Raw genomic sequence first — 23,233 nt, 5'->3', positions numbered from 1 at the left:
TGTGTACGGTGAACATTGCATCGCATTGGCCACTGTGAAGCGTTGTAGCAAACGGTTCAGAAAAGGACGTGAAAGTTGCAAAGACGATCCAAGACCGGGCCAAAGCCACCTTGCAATCACCCCCAACACAATTGCACAGGTTGATGAGCTGATTAGACAAGAACGGAGGATAAGCATCAATGAACTGGCAGAGCGTGTGAACATCAGTCACGGTTCGGTTCACACCATAATTCATGATCATCTCGGTTATCGGCTTTTGTGTGCTCAATGGATGCCCAAGATTTTGAACGACCGCCAGAAGACGGAGAGGTTCGGCGCTGCTTTGACTCATCTCATACGGTATCACAATGAGAGTGATGACTTCTTGTCTGCAATTGTGACCGGAGACGAATCATGGTGCCACCACTACGAACCTGAAACACGCCGGCAAAGCTTACAGTGGAAACATTTGAATTCACCACCCCCGAAGAAAGCAAAGGTTGTCATTTCCTCGGGAAAGGTGCTATTGACTTTTTTTTTCGATCGTCAGAGGCCATTACTTATTGAATTTGCTAAACGTGGAGAGACTATCAATAGTTCGTGATATTGTGCAACGCTGGATCGGCTGCGTGTCGCAATCAAGAACAAACGACCTGGAAGATTGACGAATGGTGTGATCTTGCTACACGACAATGCTCGTCCCCACGTCGCTGATGTGGTTAAGACACAACTGGCAAAGTTCAAGTGGGACACGCTGCAGCATCCTCCATACAACCCAGGTTTGTCGCCATGCGACTTTCACATTTTCGAGAAACTGAAAAAACATCTCAAGGGTACCAGATTCGTGTCGGACGACACCGTGAAGGAGTCGGTTACAGACTTTTTGAATCGACAGCCCAAGGAGTTTTATGAGACGGTTATCACGCGGCTCATTTGTCAATGGGATAAATGTCTCAATGTTCATGGAGACTACCTTTAAATAAAGTACTCTGTTTGTCATATATTCGCATTGGCTCACTTTCATTTGACTCGCCCTAATATATTGAAAGAATTAGAGGAGAAGCCTCCATAACAGGTTTTCCCACAGCTTCAGGTTTTGTAAATCTGGTATTGGTAAATCTGGTATCCCACAGCTTCCGGTTTTGTAAATATCCACAGTTTTGTGGATCAGCAGCTACGAAAAGTGCTCTGCACTTCTTTTGTACTATATAAATAAAAAACAACAACCACTTATTTACATATTGTATTGTAATATATGACGAAAACATGTATATGCTAATTCAGAAGTCAAACAACAAAAATCAGCGTTATATTTACAAAATTTTCACAGGACTAGTTTCGATGGTTTTACCGAACCACCATCCTCAGCTGCAAAACCGCAAATGAATCTTACAAAATTTTCACAGGACTAGTTTCGATGGTTTTACCGAACCACTATTCTCAGCTGCAAAACCGCAAATGAATGAATGAATAGATTCATTTGCGGTTTTGCAAATTTTCACGGGACTAGTTTCGATGGTTTTACCGAACCACCATTCTCAGCTGCAAAACCGCAAATGAATGAATGAATAGATTCATTTGCGGTTTTGCAGCTGAGGATAGTGATTCGATAAAACCATCGAAACTAGTCCTGTGAAAATTTTGTAAATATAACGCTGATTTTTGTTGTTTGACTTCTGAATTAGTATTTATTCGGCGTGTTATTGTTAATATAATAATGTATATGCTATTATAATATTAATTAATGTATATGCTCTGTGACAATATAGAATACTTTGAATAGTGGTTGAACAGAAATAAAGCTTCAAAGAAATCGAAGATCCCAGTGTACCCGAAACCAAATGATAGTTTAATCTCTGCAGTAGGTATAAAGAATTATTGTCTTTTGAATCAAAGCGAAATCATTCTAGCAACGCTGTCAGAAACTGAGAGAATGAACGTGACCTTTAGTGAATTAAGCGGCTGCAAATCGGCGGCTTGAGAAAAGGGCTGCAAGTCATATTATAATAATATTTTACTCGATTTCACTCATAAACCCGAAATAACTCAGCTTATCACATTGTTGCTATTTTCGGAAAGTACTACACATTTTAACAATGTTTTTTCGTGGCCTCCGTTTTACGGAAAAGGGCCTTTAAATTTAATATTGCTAGGAATTTGGTTTGGGTGAGGACCATCGTAGAAGAATCATAGACCCTGAGTTTTTATACCTATACAAAGTCCTTTCCTATATCATCTGCCTCAAACATAACAATACGTTTCTCAAAATCGTAGAAGAATCTGCCTCAAAACATAACAATACGTTTCTCAAAATCGTAGAAGAATCTGCCTCAAACATAACAATACGTTTCTGAAAATCGTAGAAGAATCTGCCTCAAACATAACAATACGTTTCTCAAAATATAGAGCTCGAAGATCCTCGATCAATGCCCATATACAAAAAACTGTACTGGTTGGGATCCCAGACGTTTTCTTAGTTACAAGTGCACCCACGATTATCTGACGAATTGAATAATGCCTGAAATTAAAATGACTAGCCAACGTTCAACCCTCGCGCTCAATGTCCAGTGATTTGTCTGGAACAATTTCTTTTGATGTGCTAAGAGGTTATCACATATGGCTACAGTTCCTGCTAGACGGGACTTTTCTGAGAAACGAGATTCTGGTAGCACAGGTTTAAATGGGAAGCTTCGTAGAAAAAAGAGCCCCGCTAGAAGCGAAGTCCGGAAGCAATGTTGCGGCTACGGGGATTTTTTCAAACTTCACTGAAAATGTCTCGGGTCCCGGGTAGAGACAACCAATCAGACGAAAGTTTTGCTTCTGAAGAATCACGTGATTCCTATTTGAGCGATAATCGATTACAGTTTGGCGTTCAAATATTTGTAGTAAGTGAGAATGGTAACCTAACTACGTGTGTTTCTCGGAATTGTGCGGGTTCTGAGAATTGTCCCTTTCGATGCCAAGTCCCGCGTAGCCGAAACATAATGTGATTGGAACCTTAGTATTGATGTTAACTTGTCGAGCGCATGAAGAGAACTATTTTTTTTTTATTGCTAAATGATCTCTCCCAGATTGTTTTTGCTTACTTTCATACGTAAACATTGTAAACGTAAACATTGATCAGCTGAGGGCTTCCACGCCGAAACACATTGTTTTTTCTTCGTCCTTCTTTTTTCTTTGCCATTTTTTTTTTTCTTTGCCTTTCTTAACCACATTAACCAAAATGCTAACGCCACTGCTAAAGGCTTATTATAACTTATTGCTTGGTTTATTAGAATCTTAAAATTCATAGTTTTAAATATATAAATATAACATCTCCCTTATTTTCCAAAATAAAGGTTTTAAAACTTAGGATTGCATTTTAAATTGCTTTACAAATCGTTGTCATCCACAGCTTCAAAACAAAGAATAATTAAGTTAAATATTTTGATATTTTCTAATCTTTCCAAATACTGAGTTAGTATTCTTGGGTATTAGCAGTTCGTATAAACTTTGTAAATAAACATGGTAGAAGGGCAAAAAATTTAACCAAAAATTTTCAGCCTTTTTTACGAGCAGTAACAATTTTTACAGGTGAAGATGTCCGGAGAAAATCATTCGGATAATTTCATCAATTTGAATCCCAAATATTAGTAGTATAACGAATATAAAAGAAAAAGTATAGAAACACTTAACACTCTGTAAACACGAACATTGATCTACTGCGTCCATGAAACATACATTTTTTTTTTTTTTTTTTTTTTTTTTTTTTTCTCTTCGCCTTTTTATAGAAGGAAAAGATAAGATCATAAGATCATTTCATGGAGTTCAGACGATACATAGAGAAAGATTGCTACAATATTTTTCTTTGTTTTGGAAACATGTTTAGTTCTTTGCTTTTCTGACAAATTATCGCAGCTCGTTGATTCTGCTTCCCCGTCCAGTTAGTTTCTCATCCTCATCGAGAAACCCGTAATATTGTTTTGTGTGGATTTTCCGCATTCAACAAGGCGTCAGTAATATGATAAATTTTCTAGCATTACTTGCAGGAGATCAAACAGTAGACCGTCTAGTCATCAAACTGAACACTATTCTGAATTCTGATATTGCTGTCAAATTTACCATTTTATAAGAATAAATTTCGTTATATTAAACATAACTGAGAGAAGTGCAATTATTTCCTTTTCTGTTTTGAGGTAAACGGAAAACCTAAAATATGCGTTATTGTAAATATTATGTCCTATAATTTATTTTCTCAGTTATGCTTGTGTACTATTTAGTGCAATAAAGTGGGGCATTTAAAAATAAAATAATGTATGCTTTTTACATTTTGATAAGTTTCGATGGCAAAAAGTATATTAGCATGTACACAGCGCAAAAAATAAAATAATAATAATATAATTATAAAAAAAAAAATTTGAAAGGTTTCAGATTTTAAATTACGTTTAAGGGGCGTTTTTTTAACATTTTGTGTGTTACCTTTATTTATTAAATATCATGTTCTTCGCGCTTAAACCATAAAATTCAGTTTAAGAGCAATATCGCAAAATAATTTTAAAATCAGCATATCTTTAGAATTTCCGATAGACTGTCTCGGGCGCTGCAGATAAAAATGTCTTTTTCTGTACAACGTTGCCATTGATCGCTTTGAAATCCTTGATTTTGTTAATCAAAAATTCGTTAAAGTTTTACAAAATATAAAATCGATAATAAAACACATTCCAAATTTCAAATTTGAGCTTCCAGATGCCCATATTCGCAGGAGTATTACATTATTCAAAACTGGATGGCTCTAGGTGCCGTTGTTTTATCACAATGCGGGAAACATATATACATTTATGCAGATTCTTCATTATTTAATTTCTTTAAATATAATAGAGGGCGATAATATTTGATGGCAACAATTTGAAAAGAGAAACAACGCATGTAGTGAATCAACACAAAATGCCAAAACGAAATTAATAGTCCTTCTGGGCAAATTGCTACTTTGAACTAACAAAAAGGGCGGGCAGTTCTACATCTCTCGTTTTACTGGGTCGATCGATGAAATTCAACTTGCGTTTTTCATGTCTCAAAAGCGCGACATAGGATATATATTACATTTATATATAGCATAGTTATAATATAGGTATTTTGACATGAAATCGGACTTTTTCTCAAATGACATACCTTTTTTTTTTTTTTTTTTTTTTTTTCCATATTTCGATTATACGACTCAAATTGGGTATACTCCAACTGCGCGAATCAAAATTTCTTCCTCCCTCCGTAGCCAAGAGGAAAATAAAATTAAGAAATAAATTACATATCACAATCACAAGAAGAAGTAACGAATATCTAACAATCAGGCTAATTACTTGAATAACAGTAATAAATGCGAGAGCTAACGAAGAAAATAAAAAGTATTAGTAAACATACATATTAGCATTACAAACATCTTTCATTAATTATAATATTAGAGCAGAGAGCATTATAATAATACCATAAATTAAATAATTATAAAGCATACCAATTATATTTTTTATAAAATTACATCAATAATAGTCATGATGCCTGAACTAGACTGGAAAATTTGATACAGTTCACTGGCGTGCAAAAGACTATTCCGTATCAAAGTGTGTTAAAGTGTGCTAGAAATATTTATTGTTAATTAAAGTAATCATGTAAATGTTTGCAGAAATTAATAATTAAATTAAGAAAAACTTAACATGATATCTATTATAACAACATTACTATGCGTTTGTAACCTTGACATAAATTTCAAATAAAAAAAAAAAAAAAAAAGCTAATGATCTAAAACTGCAATAGTATACTACAGCACTTGTGAAAAAACTGAAAGTTTCACTCACGCGTGCGTCGGATTTGCGCAATGCTTATGGGGTCTCACAAATTTTTCGTAAATATTGTGGGGTCCTGGGGTCGTGAAAAAATCTTGGTGATCAAAAGGGGTCACGACTGAAAAAAGTTTAAGAAGCCCTGGTCTAGATAAATATTAACAAATCTTCTTAGATAGCAGAATGATTTTAATTTTCAAATTTACCATTTTAGGTAAACAGTTCTAATTTAATTTAAAAAATTCTCTTTATTAAATCTAAAAATTGGATTTCTTAAGTGGTTTTAAATTCACACTAATATTATTGCAATACACGCCGTATTAAGCTTTCCATTTTTAGCCATGGAAGGTTATTGTAAGGTTATTTAACTTTCTTACAAATTTCATACTTTAATACTAGAAACGTTTAAATATTTACTCTACCTGATGTACTTTGGCATACATTTAATTTCTTATAAACATTTAATTAATAAATTGATAATTATGAGCATCTGCAGAATTTTCATAATTAACAAAAAAAATCGAACTCCCTTATTAATATCTTGGGATTTTCAGATCCCTTTTAATCCATTCCTTTTTCACATATTGTTGCACTGTATTCAAGTTTTCATGTGTATCGAATTTATATATTGTTGTATTGAATTTATGTCAATCTATATTTAAATCATAACTTTTATAAATTCTTGCATCATAAATCTAGTTAACAGAAGATGTTTATAACACATTGGTAAAGATTAATCTTCAGCATGCAGCTTTTTTCCAATCTAGTTTCATGCTAAATTATTTGTAAAATTAATTATTTGAAATTATTTGCAAACAAAGATAATCGCTAAATCATGTTAATAATATTTTTAACTGTTGTAATTTACAATGCAACGAGTTCATGTGATTTATAATATAATTCATTTATAATTTTTAGCAGTATTGAAATACTGATAATGTTATACATTTAGATTACAATGATTTAGATTACCATTGCCTTCTTCATTGATGCTTTTATGCTACATTCCTAATATTTCATAATGGCATACAGATAAGCTTAACTCATTCACCAAACATGTAAATCTCTAATTCAGCTTCTTTTGTTCTTATCTGTGCTGTATCTTCTATTTTCCTTAATATATTATTCAGCCTAATTTCAAAAGGTCTTATGATCAAGCGGAAAAGTCACTAAACATTAGTAGTTCGACCCGAGTTTCTAATATCAGAGATCCCCCAGCTCTTTCTTTTTTGTACTTATTTACTGTGGTAAAATGTATTGTAAAAGTAAAAATACTTTTTAAATTTATTCTTCAAAAATGAATAAAAAATCACCTTTACCTTAGCATATGTCATTACAAATCCCTTTAATAAGACAAAATAAGGAAAAACATTAACTCGGTTTCTGTGATTGATACCTCGGTGCAAACTATATGTAACTTTTTCCAAAAGCATAGAGTTTATATGGATATAAATAAATTAAGGATTATTTCTCCATCTAATTTTCTTTTTACATTGTAGAGCTTAACTTTATGAGTTTTCTATAATCATTCAATTTTCCTAGTTATGGCAACTATGCATACCATCTGACAAGTAGTCATATTTTTAACCACTGTATTTTAATTCCTGTTGACTATCAGTACATTATTCACTTGTTTCACAAGTGCAACTTTTATTTTATACGCAAATGTACGTAAAATAGCCATACAACTTCAGTTATGCGGAGCTCCTAAGCAATTTTTTGTTTTAGACTGAATGCAATTAAGCTTAATGTTGCTGTTAATTAGCTTGTTATTAATTTAATTATACGTTTCTAATTAATTATATGTTCAGATATTTCCAAGTATATTACATAAACTTTTGCATCCCAATTTTTAATTTTTGGTTAAAAAAATAAGCTTTTATTTACTGATAGCCCTGATTGATTATATTAATTTGCAGAACTGTTTATCTAACTTTTTCCTTCTAGATAAATTTTAGAAAAATCTTCTTAGCATAATAATTTAAATTGATTTGAAATTTATGTCAGTCTTACAAACGCATAGTAATGTTGTTATAATAGATATCATGTTAAGTTTTTCTTAATTTAATTATTAATTTCTTCAAACATTTACATGATCACTTTAATTAACAATAAATATTTCTAATTTTAAGACATAGAACAGTGTGAAAATTTTAAATAAGTAACAGATAAATTGACAGCCTTACGTGCAAAGCAAGTAAAATGAACGTTTATATTATAAAAAGAATGTGTCGAAACTTTTTTTTTTTTTTTTTGTCTGTATTGTCTTATCTTTATCTATTTTCAGACACATTGTGTAGAAGTATTTGATAATTGTAAAATTATTATAATAAGTTACAGAAATATCAAAACTACTAACATTTTTGGTGACCCACAGAAACTCTGATCTAGACAAGAAAACTTATTTAAGGTCCGCTACAAATCCGATATTAGATAGGTTGATTATACATCAATTTTATGTATGTCATTAACCTATCAATTTTTTAATTCAAAACTGATATATATATATCAGCAACTAATATCTACGACTTGAAACGTTTTTAATTCTTATAGAGAATAAGAAAAAGCTGACTCGTTATTCTTTTAAGCATCATAAAACTTTAATATGAGTGTAAAGAAGTTCATTTCTACTTAACACACGCCAGATTTTAATTAATATTTGTTTTGTATGAACAATTTTCACAATATCTTATAAACGAAAATAAAGGCTTATAGTCTCCATGAAATGTCCCATTAATGTCGATAAATGACTTTTTGTAGCACACATCTTCTTGGGAATTCAAGTTTTTAGAAAGAGGGGACGGGAAAATGTTGTGCAGTTCGTGAATTAGATAAGAAGGGGGTTCTTCAATTAAATTTCCACTTAACTCCACTTATACTTTTAAATCGTTGATAATTCTACAGCTATTGCATGTACATTAACTAAATGCATAAAAACCTTAACCGGAACACAAGAATGACATAATTCAATCACTTTTAAAGCAAAAAATACACAATTTACCAACATATAAGAATAAAAAGCACATCTCACTGAGGAGGGTAAGGTGGTGTATATTATAAATATATATGTTTGATCCGACCGATTGCATTGAAAAAGAGAGGATCACAACTAAATATTATAGCACACCCATATACAAAATTTCGTATGGCTAATCGTTCTACTGCTAATCGTTTTTTAGTTATACGAGTTACATACATACGTTACATATAAACACACGTTACGAAAAAAATCCATTCTGAAACCCTTTTAAAACCATTTTACATACGTTTTGGAAAAAAAAAGAGTCCTTTACTCTGTCCATACTTGAAAATGTCACTCAAAAAACAAATCATCCAAATGAATTCGAGAGCGGTCATAATGGATATTTCCGCTGAAATATGACACCCGAAATTTTTCGCGAATATATCTTTTACTTCGAACAAGGAAGTAAAAAGGATGGCCAGATCGATTCCGAAAAATAATATAAAATTTCAGTGTTTACATGGTAGGCGAAATCTTAGAAACTTTCCTTTCGCCCCTAAAATGGGAATCGAACTTTCCTGGCATGCTTTCACCAAGAGCTGTTAAATTATCGGTGAGTGGACTGTAACAATAGATTCAACATACTTCTGGAAAAAAGCGAAGCAGTCTTCTATCACCGAAAGCCGATCATTTTAAAAAGGGCAAATCGCGTTGTGACAGTCTTAAAATGCAATGTTTCTTCTAAACCGTGCATATATCCTATTTTAAACGATTGTTCTCTTTCAACTCTTTTCTTAAAATAATTACTTTCACTTCATATCAGAGTTAGCCAATGCTGTTCTAGTAAATAAAAAACAAAAGAACGAGTAATTCGGTAATTTATTAATGTTAAATACGGACTTTTTAAAACTTTGTAAATTACCACAATTGTTACACAATTATTTATCATTAAGATTAAACTGAACTCTGAAATGTTTTTTTTTCCTCCGAACAGGTGGCCAAAATGGTTCTGATGGTGGTCCTTGCCTTTGCTGTGGCGTGGACGCCCTACTTTCTAGTGAGCATCATTACGCAATACCAAGCAGTTAATTTTATGGAGCGGGAAAATTTCTTCTTCACCATGCTTTGCATTAATCTGTTTGCTTTCTCGAACTCTTGCGTCAATCCCTTCATATATGCTGCTATGAGCAATCGATTTCGGAATGGCTTCTTGCGGCTCTTTCGCTTTATTTTCTGCCCAAGTAGTTGCTCAGAGGAACCAGCCAACCAAGGGAAAAGTGAAGCCGCTCGAAATGTACGATTCAAATGCCAGGTAAGTGAAGCATATTTGTAAATAAGTATACATGGTCTAACTTGCCACAAAAGGCTCATTTTTTGTAATGAAAAGAGTTCGACAGTGCTGATAAAATTAACTCCTTTCAGAAAAATACATCATCTAATGCGTTCTAATCAGCCTGACAGTATCTTATAAGTAGCAAAATGCAAGGAAATGAGACTTCATAATTCTTCAACAACCGTTTCAGCATATTCTATAGTCAGTACGGTAGGCGCCACTGAATGTGATCATGTTTGTCCACAGTTATTTTGATAACATTAAACGATGCGACAAAAATGTCCCTTAAAACAACAACGGAATTAAAATAATAACATAAAAGTACTTTCACAGTATTTTAATTAGGAAAATACACAAAAAAAAAGATTATTTGTGAAATGTTCGTAATGTCTTTAATTTAATGTAAAAGCTCATTTATAAACTGTTCAATAATTCTCTGGAAATTATTTGACCAATGTTGTACCCAAATCTTAACATCGAAGAGCATCTTCCACTCATTGGAAAAGAATATGCGAATTTTATTTTGACCAAAAAAAGTAACCTTAGTTTAGTATAAATGATTTCAAGAACTTTTTTAGGGTGCAGGAGGAAAAACAAAATTCCTGTTGAAATCTTTTGGTTACTGAAGAAATGTCTGATCGCCCTCAAAATCAAAAAGTTCCTCAAATCGATTAACCTTTCTCTGATCTCTCTCAAAAATCGATAGAATTATTCAAAATTCTATGCCAAACTAAGTTTCCTTTTGCTCCTAATTCAAAACGATGGGTTAAAATCAAAACCACGCTGTTTGGGATCTTAATTCTTTATTAGGCCACACGTCTTTGTCAGTTGACAATTTTTGCAATCTAATTTGATTTTATTCGGCGACACTACTTCAGTGTAAAAAATTTATTCTATAATATTGTTACGAAATTGTGCATATGTAGATAATTTTAATGAAACTATATGTGAAATTGTAGGGTTTTGGGAGGGGCGACTGGTGAGTAATGTAACATGAAAACCTAAATTCCCAATATGTCCCTTTTCTTCTGAAGCTGATCTTTTTGTTTCAATGCGGACGAAAAATATAAGAGAGCAGTTAAGCATTTTTAGAATAATTGCTGGGTCATCAATGTTTAAAAAGAAAGGCAATTTTTTAAACGTTCGATCTGATAGCCTTTTTCTCTGGATTATAAGTCTGCATTGGGATTTCCGTGATAGAAAGGATATTCATAAAGTTTCCAGAAATATTCATTTCCATTTCTTTTCCCTTAATTTCCAGAGAATAGTCTGTTTGTGCTTAGAAATAACCCTTTTCAAGAGACTACAAGCTCTATAAGTGAAACGCTGAAATGCGTCGAAAAGATATATCAGTCTTCATTTTATCAAGAAGTCCAGAGGTAATTTTTGAAGCATCACGTGTTGCTTTGTCTTTATGAAATCTCACTCTTTGAAATATTGGGATAAAAAAAATGAAACTTTTGTAAATATCGGACGTAAAATTTTTTCTTGATAGAACATGTGTCGATTTTAATATTTTGCCCACTCTTCTTATTTACAATTTTCCATTGTAATAGAATTCTGCGACAATCATGAAATCTTTACAGAAACTTTCTTTGCATTGATGCAACCAGTTTGTACACTTTTTTTCCTTCGTTTTCGATAATAAATGAACTTCTTTTGTTGTAGACATTTAGGTAAACTCATGCTCTTTCAAGAATCACAATGTATTTCCAGTTACTTCCTACTAAGCAATTTTCTCAGAGGATTCCACAAATTGTTCTGCGTTGAGTCACATGCCTCGGCAAAAGCTGGTGAACATTGTAATTTTTAACTTTTTAAATCATATTTTATTGTTTTATTTATTGTTGCTACAGATGTATTGCAATTATTTTCTGCATCGGCATATTTTCTCTTCTTATCAATGATTTAACTTTAGAAACATTAGAAGCAATACGTACCTTTTTGGGGTACTCGTTTGGAGTCGTCTATCCATGTAGATGTAATAACTGGCGGTTTTTCGTTTTCCTATTAATAAATGTTGCTTATTTTTTGCTTAGAAAGTTTAGTACCATACATTTCACAACTTTTTTCGAATTATGGAATAGGAATATTTCTCTTCGGAAAACGCAAAAACATATTTTGTTCAGGAATTTTGTTGAATAATTCTGAATAAAAATTTAATAAACATAGAAAATTTTAATTTTTCTTTCAGCCGAACATTGTCACACAATAAAATACAATAATAATTAACCGGGTTCGTTTACATAGAAAATTTAATCTTCTTTAACTCTACTGTTATAGACAGAAAATCACATAATCTCAGCCACAATAACTCAAACCCACGAAGGATTTGTCGGAAATGAATGAAATTTATTCCACATATTACTAACACTAGTATAAATAAACGATGGAATTTACAAGACAAACAAACAAAGCGAACTTTGGAAATCAGTACTTTGTGTGTCCGCTACGCTGAGAGATTAGAGCCTGTACACGTGATGGCATTAAATCATACAGGTTTTGAATGTAATCGTGGGGAATGGTAAACCATATGGCTTTGAGGGATCCTAGGCAATAGTTCCCCAAAGTTCAGTCTTAGTGTGTGCCCCACTGGTTATACGAGCGAATCGCCGACCGATGAAATTATCAATGAGCTACATATCTGGGAAACAAGAAGGCCATGGAAAAAGCGAAATGCGTTGTGCCTTAAAGAAGGCTTGTGCAATCTGAGAAACATGTGCACGGGCATTTTCCTGTTTAAGTACAGCGCCCGTAATGCGTCGAAGAATGGGAAAGACCTATGGCTCCACAACTTCCCTTAAGTAGCAATCACTGCTGTGGTTGCGAGCAATCTTCACTAGATGGGATCGACAGTTAGCTCCCTACACTCTGATGTTAGGCGTTTGTGCGGTATGACGCTGGATAACATGCTGTTTTTTAGAGTATCTCTCCTCTGCAACGTGTGACGCGTACTCTTCCATCATTGCACTCCAGATTGTAGCGAGATTCATCATAGAAAACAACTTGTTGCCACAGGGCCCGCCATGCTTTCTGCTGCCATGCCTATTGAAGTCGGAGACGAATGTGATTCAGCGGCAGTATAATTCTGCGTAGAGAAACCCTTGCAGGCAGTTCATGCTGCAGCAGATGGCGATGAACCGTGCAGATAGACAATACCTGTAGTCATGCTCCAACTTTGTGCTAACACACCAGAGAACGCTGTACGATCAGTCACAGCCATGCGGATGAGATGTCTCTCGTCCGGTGCCATAGTGTTATTGCGTTATGCTACTGCCAGGATTTCGCCTTGTTTGATTCTCCTCTGCCCGTTTCTTCCAAACACGCATCACTGTTGTGGCATTATGCTGGGTGCGGGCTGTGATTTTTCGATACGAGAGTCCACCCTCTCGCATACCGAGGACGCGGCCTCATTCGAAACCCGTTAGTTATTGACATGGCACACTCCGCTGTTGACAAGGTATATTGACCACTAATTAAACAGTCACCGCACACAGAGGACGATAAACAGATTTCAAGGAAACTTTACATTAAACAAACGGTTGTTTTTCATTCCACGCATGCCCAGTCTTTACATTTCTAATTATTTGCATATCTTGCCTCACTTTACATTTCCTGTAAGTTTGGTTAAATTTGCATAATTCCTTTATGCCGCTGCAGTTTTCACAAACATTAGTGTTTGTCCCTAAGCAGCACAGCAACATATTAATTCCCAATAAACTCATACATAATTATTTTACCTTAATCTTGGGACCAACTCCTTAACACAATCTAACTTTCAAAAATTCAGATTTGCATTATCGACTCTACTAACTAAGAGGAAATGAAGAGCACTTACATGAAGATACTGCCGGAATCCGAAATGTAAAAAACAAGGTTACGCGATGCTGAAGGATAACACACGGTGGATCAGGCTGCAAATTAATTAATATAAACTGTACTTAACACAATCACTTACAGTTTTTAATGCTGTTCGTTATTGTTTATAGAGAGAAGCCGTCTTCTCCATGACGCTAAATATGAGTTCGAAACAATCTCTTAATAGTACAACGGCTGGATAATTGCACATCATTAGTCGGAACCAGAAGCTGCTATTTTAAGTCGCTAGCCAGTTACCAGTCCGGAACAGTCTCTTTACAATACTTCGTAAGCAAAGAAAATTTATTCAAATTCAATCAAGGACCTTTATCTCTCATCCTTTTCTCAACTATCTGTAAAGTCGGAATACTTCCTCCGTATAGATCACCTTTATCCTTCAGTAATTTCTTAAACGTCTGCAAAGCTAGAGACCCTCATCCGTGTAAAACAGAAACTTTATCAATTGATCATTTTTTAAACGTCTGTAAAACTGTAACACTTTATCAGCGTACGTGTTCGAGCATGTAGTGCATTAATTACTTAATTAGTAATTACCGTTTATAAATTTGTTAGTGTTCTATATTATAGAGCCGACTCATTTAGTTTAAAATTATAAAAAGATGGTACACTGGCCCTTAAGCCGGAGTAGAGAACAAAATGCTGGCATTAGATAGAAGTAAAACAGAGTTAAAAACGAAGCTAACTCGATTAGAAAACGTAGTTAAGGAATGTAATAAGTGTAATCAAAAACTAAATTTAAATATTATAGTATATTTATAGATCGCTGAAGTATAGATCGCTTCAAAGTATTCAAATGCGCATCAGAAACTTAAGAAAGATATATTTTGAAAATGTTGGACAAGATGAAGATATTATAGCCATCGATGAAGAAATTCACCGAAATGGTAGAAAGAATGGAAGCTTTTGAGGTAAAAATTATGGAAATTCTCTCATTTAGTTGTACATTCTAAATATCAAAGTGACTGTAGTAAATTTGATTCTAAAGCACAAATATGTTTGCCATAAATACCAATACCTGAATTTTCTGGTTAAATATACCGAATGGAACAATTTTAAGTTCGAAAATATCATTGCGAATAATATTAAGTTAACAGAAATTCACAAGCTTTGTTGATTAAAGGCTGCATTAACGGAAAATAAAAATCCTTGGAATTGTTGATGATACATTCAGATTTCTCTTTAAAGCCTATCAAGATAGGTATAAAAGTAAAAGAATATTAATTGAGACGCATACAGTGGCTCCCAAAAGTGTTCGTACACTTATAATTTTCATTGAAATAGGGCTCTATCCATTAATTAAAAGTAAACTTTCTGAATAAGATTTTAATAATAAGGTCTATAATCTATTCATAACAAAATTGCGTGAAATATTTTTTAAATATAGCGAAACTTTATTTTTAAGAAATTAATAATAAAAAATGACAAACATTTTATCTCACAAAAGTCTTCGTACACTTCAAAAAAATCTTGACATATTAGTAAATATTTTAATTTTTTGATAAATTAATATTAGTAGGATATCCTTTAGCATCCACAACAGCTTTTAAACGTCTGGAAATAGATTTTACTAGGTTTTTTTTTTTTTTTTTTTTTTTTTAATATCAATGTTTATCCATTCTTTCATCATGCCTGTTTTGAGTTCGCTTTTCTTTTGATGTCGTGTTTTCGTACTTTAACCTCCAGCTCTTTCCAAATGGGCACTATGGGATTTAAATCTGGCGACTGAGGTAGTGTTTTCAGGACAATTATACAGACACTACATGCGAACGTTGAGAGCCGTATACTTAGGATCGTTATCATGATTAAAAATAAAGTTGTTTCCAATACCCAAATTTTGGGCTGATAATTTTAAATTGTTTCTTAAAATATTTAAATAAAGAGAATGAGTCATATGTCATCAATAAATACCAAATTACATAGTCCTGATGCTGCCATGCACCCCCACACAAGAACACCTCCACCGCCAGCATATTTTACAAGTGCACATCTGTGTAGCCACCGAGGGTGTGGCTTCTAGGATGGACCAATGGGCATCCAGTAATATTTCTGTCATGTCACATGACCTTTCGTGCGCTTTAAGATTTAAGCAAAATGGTTGAAAATATTTTGCCACGCAATTTTCTGTGCAAAATAATTAAAGCATCGTCGATTTCTTCTGAAAATTTTCATTGCGAAGTTAGGTCAACTATAAGCAAATGTGAAGATTTAACTACCTGGTTGAAAGAATTTAAAATAAACACAAACACATTTTGGATACTCCGCAAAAATATCCATGTGAAATATTACTTAATGAGCGGTAAATAAGATGAAGAAGCCCAAATGCTATCAATGACTCTTTACAATGACTTACTTTACTCTGATACTCAATGACTCTTTGCATAAAACTATGCATATGAGAAAAATATTTACACCAATTATACATGTAAATAGAAGTCAGTACTTTTTATTGCAGTCTGTATGAAAAATTATTTAAAAAAAAACTATATACACTTGAATTTTCTTAATCCACAGGTGTTAAGTAAATGCATAATATTCGAGGCTAATTATAGCTTGAGTCATTTTCTCGTTGTAAACAGCGATAATATGCCTTGAACATCAATTTAAATATTAATGCGCGATAAAAATCGCGAAAGCGAAATGTCAGTGATTAATTAAACTCATGAAGCAAAAGCACTACGAGATTTTTCTTCTACTACGCCATACATTTTTTGCCGCGAAACAAATGCAAATTAAAACGTAAACGACATACGCTCACATGCATGAAGATTTATCGTCACAAGAGCAATAGAAGCTCATTGGTACATTTTCAAAACCCCTCCCTCAGTGGCTACGCTGATGTGCACTTGTGAAATATGCATACCGCCATGCTCAACTGTTCCAAATAAGTTCTTAGAATGAAGTTCCTTATTTTTTCTTCTCGATACAGTTATTCGACCATCGGAACCAAAAATATTAAATTTGCTTTCGTCAGCGAATAAGACATTATTCCAATACGTTTCGGGTGTATTTATCATTGATTTTATGAATGAAAGCCTAAGCTTTCTGTTTTTCTAACTAACAAAATTTTTTTTGCAAAACTTTGCATTAAATTCTGGAGAAACTTTTACAGCACTCAAACGTGGGTTTTTCACAAATTTTCTAATAATAAATCTTTCATCACGTTTAGTTAACTTACTCGGTCGACCTTTTCTTACCTTATTTTCAATCCGATTTTCTTCTTTAAAGCGTTTTATCACATACTGCACTGTAAAATGGGATAAATGAACTAATTTAGCGATATTTCGAATTGATTTACCACTACTATGGTGAAAATTTTTCAATTTTCGAATGCTATTTGAAATTTCTTTACGACTGCGACCCATTTTTCAATAATAAATAGAATATTATGAAGTAAACAATAAAAAAATTAAAGCAAACGATTTTTCAAATGCCACCACAATGCAAAAGCGGCAAGCGATAATTCTAATTTTGATTTTACGAAGACTTTTGTGAGATAAAATGTTTGTCATTTTTTTATTATTAATTTCTTAAAAATAAAGTCTCGCTATATTTTAAAAATATTTCATGTAATTTTGTTACGAATAGATTATAAATCTTATTATTAAAATCTCATTTAGAAAGTTCATTTTTAATCAATGGAAAGAACCCTATTTCAATGAAAATCATAAGTGTACGAACACTTTTGGGAGCCACTGTATAAAGTCAATAATGGATTTACGTAATTTAAATTTCGAATAGTCGAAGAGGATAAGATATGTAACAGATAATGTTACTGAAAAAGTAAGGACTTTGAATATTTTAAAATATGAGAAAAATAATTTATCGGACGTTCTATTACGTATTAAATATTGTACTTCAGAAGCTAGATTATGAAGCGCGCAAACAATTCGAACTACTAAATATATTAATGCTAGAGAACTTCCTACGTTTGAGATAATTATCAAAAGACTTACTTTGGATATAGACTGAATTAGCTACCTGGAAATATATGACTTAATCAAATAAAATAAGGGCACAAAATAAATAAGATTTAGACACAGTTTAGACAGATAGCACAGTTTTTACGTGTTGTCATTTTCATGGAATACTGAATTCTTTCGTCGTTTGGTTTTTTTTACATCTGTTGCCACAAAAACAAAAGTTTAAAGAAAAATTTGAAAGCATTTAGGTTTTATATTACGCCCAGTTTTTTTTTTTTTTTATTATTATTATTAATTTCTTTACACACACATACAAGTTCGAGGCCATTTGGGCTAATGTTCCTTTGGGGTAATATAAAAGTAGCATATTTTTAGAATTTCCGATATACATCGCGCGCTGGAGATCATTTTTTTCTCCATTCAGTGTTGCCATTACTCGCTTTGTAATCGTTGAGTTTGTTAATGAAAAATTCGTTAAAGTTTTACAAAATATGAAATAACTGATAAAAAAAATTCCAAATTCGAGCTTTCAGGTGCCCATAGTCAGGTGGAGAACTATGTTATTCAAAACTTGATGGCTCCAGGTACAGCTGTTTTTCACAAAGCGAGAAACATACATACATTACATGCAGATTGTTCGTTATTTAAATTCTTTAAATATAATACACGGCGATTATATTTGGTGGCAACTAATTGAAAAGTGAAACGGTCATCCACAGTGAACCCACGCAAAATGTCGTTTGAAGACTCGAAGCCCTTCTGAAATAACGCCACTTTGGCTAAAAAATGAATCCGTATGTTTGGACGGATTGTCGAAATTGAACTTGCGTTTTCCATATCTCGAAAGCACGACTTAGGACATATATTAGATTCATATACATAGCATTGTTCTAACATAGTATTTTGACACAAACTCGGGCTTTTGCTGAAATAACATACCAATTTTTTTTATATATTTCGATTTAACGAATCAAATTATGCCTAAGTACTAAATTTATCTTTCAATTCCCCCCCCCCAGTTTGCGTGAAGAATAATTCACTTGGCGAACTTCTTAATTTATAGTAACCTATTTTCTTTTCCTTTTTTTCATTGTGCAGGAGAGGGAAAAAAAAAGTCTTCGTTTAAGCTTCCAAACAATTTTAACCAAATACCTAAGCCACATTTGGCGTTATTATAGCTTAACAAATATGGCAAATTTCAAAACGCGCCAATATGTAAATTCACGTATATCTTAGGAAATTTTGAATAAAAAACTCTAATTTTTTGCAGGTGTGCTTAGTAATGCATCTACATTAAGACGATGGTAAAACTTTTATAGGTTATAATACAAAATGCATTTTGAATAATTTATAAAAATTATTTCAAAATGAAAATTTCAAAAATAAATCATAAAAAAATGGACGAATTTTATTTGGAATGCACTAAATTTCGAAATGTGAAAGGAAGAGTCGAATAAGTTTAATTTAAAAAAAATAATAACAAATATATACCAAATTCAATTAACATGGAGGAGCTAAAATTTTGCGAACTACTGATTTAAAAACTACTCGTGCGATTTTTACAAAACTTGGCACTTTGGCATAATTTGAAACGTAAAATCAAAATATGGAAAAAAAATGGTATGCTATTTCAGAAAAAGTGATATTTGTGTGAAAATATCTATGATAGAAAATTCTATATATAAATCTAATATACATCCTAAGTCGCGCTTCGAGACACGGAAAACGCAAGTAAATTTCGACAATCGGTCCATTAGAACGGGAGATGAAAAACTGTCCCATTTTTTTTTAGTCCAAAGGGGCAATTTGCCCTGAAAGACTATTATTTTCATTTTGGCATTTTGCGTTGGTTCACTATAAATGTCCGATTCACTTTTCAAATTATTACCACCAAATATTATCGCCCTCTATTATATTTAAAGAAATTAAATAATGAAAAATCTGCACAAATGTATGTATGTTTTCTCGCATTGTGATAAAACAAAGATACCTACAGCCATCAAAATTGGAATAACGTAATCTTCCATAGAATACCGGCATGTTTAAGCGCTAATTTGAATTTGAAATTTGTTTCATTATAGATTTCAGATTTTGTAAGATTCCAACGAATTTTTGTTTAAAAACCTAAACGATTTCAAGGCGAGCAATGGCAACACTACGGAAAAAAAAAAAAACCATTTCTGTCTCTAGCGCGCGAGGCTCTGTATCGGAAATTCTAAAGGTATGCTCATTTTAAAATTAATTTGCGATATTGCTGTTGAACTGAATTTTACAGTTTGAGTTCGTAGAACATGATATTTGATAAATAAAGGTAACACAAAAAAAACGTTAAAAAAACGCCCCTTTGGACGTAATTTAAAATCTGAAACCTTTCAGATATATATATATTTCCCCCCCCCCAAGGTTTGCACACTTTTGATTCAATGGCATAAATCCAGACAATAATCTAACTCTTGTCACAGGCATCAGCATGTCAGTTAGTGAAAAGCAATATCCCAGTGAAATTGATCAGAGACTGGTAAGAATTACACTTGTCATCTCGATGTGCCTTTAGACCGAGGGTGTGTATATCGGTATTAGCTTACAGAATACATACCGTAATATATATATATATACCATATACGCAAGAATATAGGCAGGAATATACAGGATATTAAAGCACTTATCTCAAAGTTATTTTCTTTTACAGGTTCCCAGGTGCTTAGCGACACACAGTTCATCAGAAAGCGGAAGTGGAATCCCGAGCGATGGCAGCCAACGCACAGTTTATACAGTGGACGCTAACCACAGACGCCCGGGATCTTTCCTTAGAGCATTCATCAAAAAACGTTCTAGTCGAAAGATAATAGTACAGTACGTCAAAAAAGATAGAAAGATGTGTCCAGTGCAAGAAAGCGACAATGATATCACACTGAAAAACGAATTACTGAAGAAATGCAAAATTCGAACAAGACGGAGCTCCAGCGTGGGAGACCTTACATCATTACGAAATTCCAGTGCAACGCTGTCTTTCCAAAAGAAATGTTTCTCCTGTCTACAGCTTAGTCCAAAACAAGAATACGAATCTATTTTAATAAAGAATTTGGCGTAAGTAAAACATCAATACAATACCGACTGAGCAAGGTTATAATACCAGCAAGGGAACACATATCGAATTGAAATACAGGGCTTAATTTTTAAAAACAAATGTGGCAGGACGTATGGAAGGTGTCTTCCTGTTTCCCCGGTTGTCGAAAACGTTCTTGTTTCCGCGAAATCATCAGTCTTCATTAACCCCCTTCCCAAAGGGGTTACATATTGGTGGTGGGCGGGGGTCGAGTGGACCTTGGTATCCCCCAAAATGTAGGAAAGCAAAAAATTTTCAGATTTTAAAAAAAGAACTGTTAAAAGAAGTAATCAGAAAATATTTACGATCTCAGATCTTTGCATGAATGAAGCTAATACTGCATTTAAAAGAGAGACAGAGATGTTCAAACTCTGCGATAATTTCGGCAATGAACCAGAAGATCGTTTCCTAAAAACAATAAACAATATTTTCCCAAAATTCTGCATAAAAATAAGTTATAATAAAATCCTTCAGAATAAATATTCGTTCTGAAACGAAGTTCTAAAATGACGTTCTTTCTTCTAAAACCACTTCTTCTTTGGTCTTAATTGCGCCTTTGCAGCTTTTTTTTTTTTAGTTTCAATAATGTCTAAAACATCCATATTGATTGACATAAGATGCGAAAATAACAGCTAATATTGTAGCAGAATTAAAACTAGAATGAAATTAAAGATTTCGAGAAGAGACTAAACTACGACACGGCTTCAATCTAACCAAGAAATTGCCCAGCTCTTTTTAATGACGCATCCAGACATCTCCTGAGGAGCTGTGGGAGAAGGACTGTACCCTCCGAATTCACGAGGACAGGAAGAATTTTGAAAAATGCGGAAAGAGGAATCGCAGAAACAGACCTAATTCGTATGGAAAACCATGAACAACAATGAAAAACGATAAATAAATAAAATAATAACACCTAAAAACAACTAATAAACAGTAATTAAAATTAAACATAATGTAAAAAGACAAATAAGCCCCTTAATAAAAATAAATTAATGAGAAATATATAAATACAGACGACTTCCTATTAACTAACTAGGATGAGTTAACTTGACATTGTCTAAAAAAATTGCTGTCTATTTATTGATGAACCAGGAAAGAATTACTATCACAAACCAACAGAGGAAAATTTCTACAGGAAATAGAAAAAGGAGTGTAAAATTCGTGGAAAAACAGCAATGATACCAAATAATGTCACAGTATTTATGAATTTTTTTGTATCTCTAAGAGAACACAATCTAAAAAGAGTATTGTTAAATCAACAGTTAAAAATAAATTATTAAACCGTAAAAATATTAAGTGTACAGCCATTAATCTTCTGTTTCCCATCGTCTGCTATCCACATACAAAAACACTGCTTTTTTGTGTCTGAGGCGTGATTTTGTTTTGAGTATTGGTTTAATTTACGCAACCAAATAAAATTATTCTCTAAATAAAACTGTAGGTAAATTTGTATTCGTATTTTTCGGTTAATTCTTCTTTCGCGCATTTTATAATTGCTATCAGATTAATCATCATTTTGGGTTGACTGTATTGAGGTTGTTTCCGGTATTACCCCGGTTAATCGAGAGTCCATTGTAATAAATTTAAATAAAATAGAACTCTGATAAAATTAAACAAAATTAATAAAACAAATGAAAGGGGAATAAATTAATGATAGCAACACATGGTACCGCGAAGAGAAGGAAAGCAAATATTTTTAACAGTATCCTTTCTCCATCAGATGAAATGCTCTTTTATTTTGCATTTTGCTTATAATTCATTGGACTTCTAAACCAAACTGGTATAGCCCATATATATTCCATTTCCTAAAAGGATCACATTTCAATACGTGTCTCTTTCTCACATATTTTACTGGAAAGGAAACGATTTATTTATTAGCTAGTTTCAATATTAGTTCTACTAGCATCTAAAAGAAAATATTGTATGAATAATAACAACGTTTTGCTAATACTGCGATACAGTTGCCCAATAAAATATTGGAGATCATCTCTTTTGGGGCTACAGCAACAATTATGAAATTTCTCAGTAAATACTGAGAAGTACATAGACCAGTTGCCAAAGCCAAACCGGACCAAGAGCGGTCCAAAAGAATTAAATCTGATGATCAAGGAATTTTTTTTTTTTTTTTTTTTTTTAAATATTTTGTGCTTCCAATGGACACTTTTGACGTAGCATCATCCTTATCTGATTCATTCTTATCCGTTCATTATTTGTGAAAGCGATATTTTCCATCTTTGAAGTTGC

The 23,233-nt window shown here is 32.9% G+C and overlaps 1 protein-coding gene across 1 annotated transcript in view; it reads left to right on the top strand.

Annotated features, from left to right (window-relative positions):
• Window positions 1–23,233, top strand: part of LOC118190533 (QRFP-like peptide receptor) — a 390,283-nt gene that overhangs the window by 361,628 nt on the left and 5,422 nt on the right. The window contains exon 3 of the mRNA XM_085806919.1: window positions 9,746–10,063. Coding sequence (XP_085663045.1) covers window positions 9,746–10,063 — 318 coding nt within the window. The remainder of the gene's footprint in view (window positions 1–9,745; window positions 10,064–23,233) is intronic.

This window comes from Stegodyphus dumicola, chromosome 12, assembly GCF_044657685.1.
Source record: "Stegodyphus dumicola isolate Sdum_Otavi_A_Nest chromosome 12, ASM4465768v1".
Taxonomy (NCBI): domain Eukaryota; kingdom Metazoa; phylum Arthropoda; class Arachnida; order Araneae; family Eresidae; genus Stegodyphus; species Stegodyphus dumicola.
Note: the sequence above shows the minus strand (reverse complement) of the source record. Positions and strands in the feature narration are given on the sequence as shown.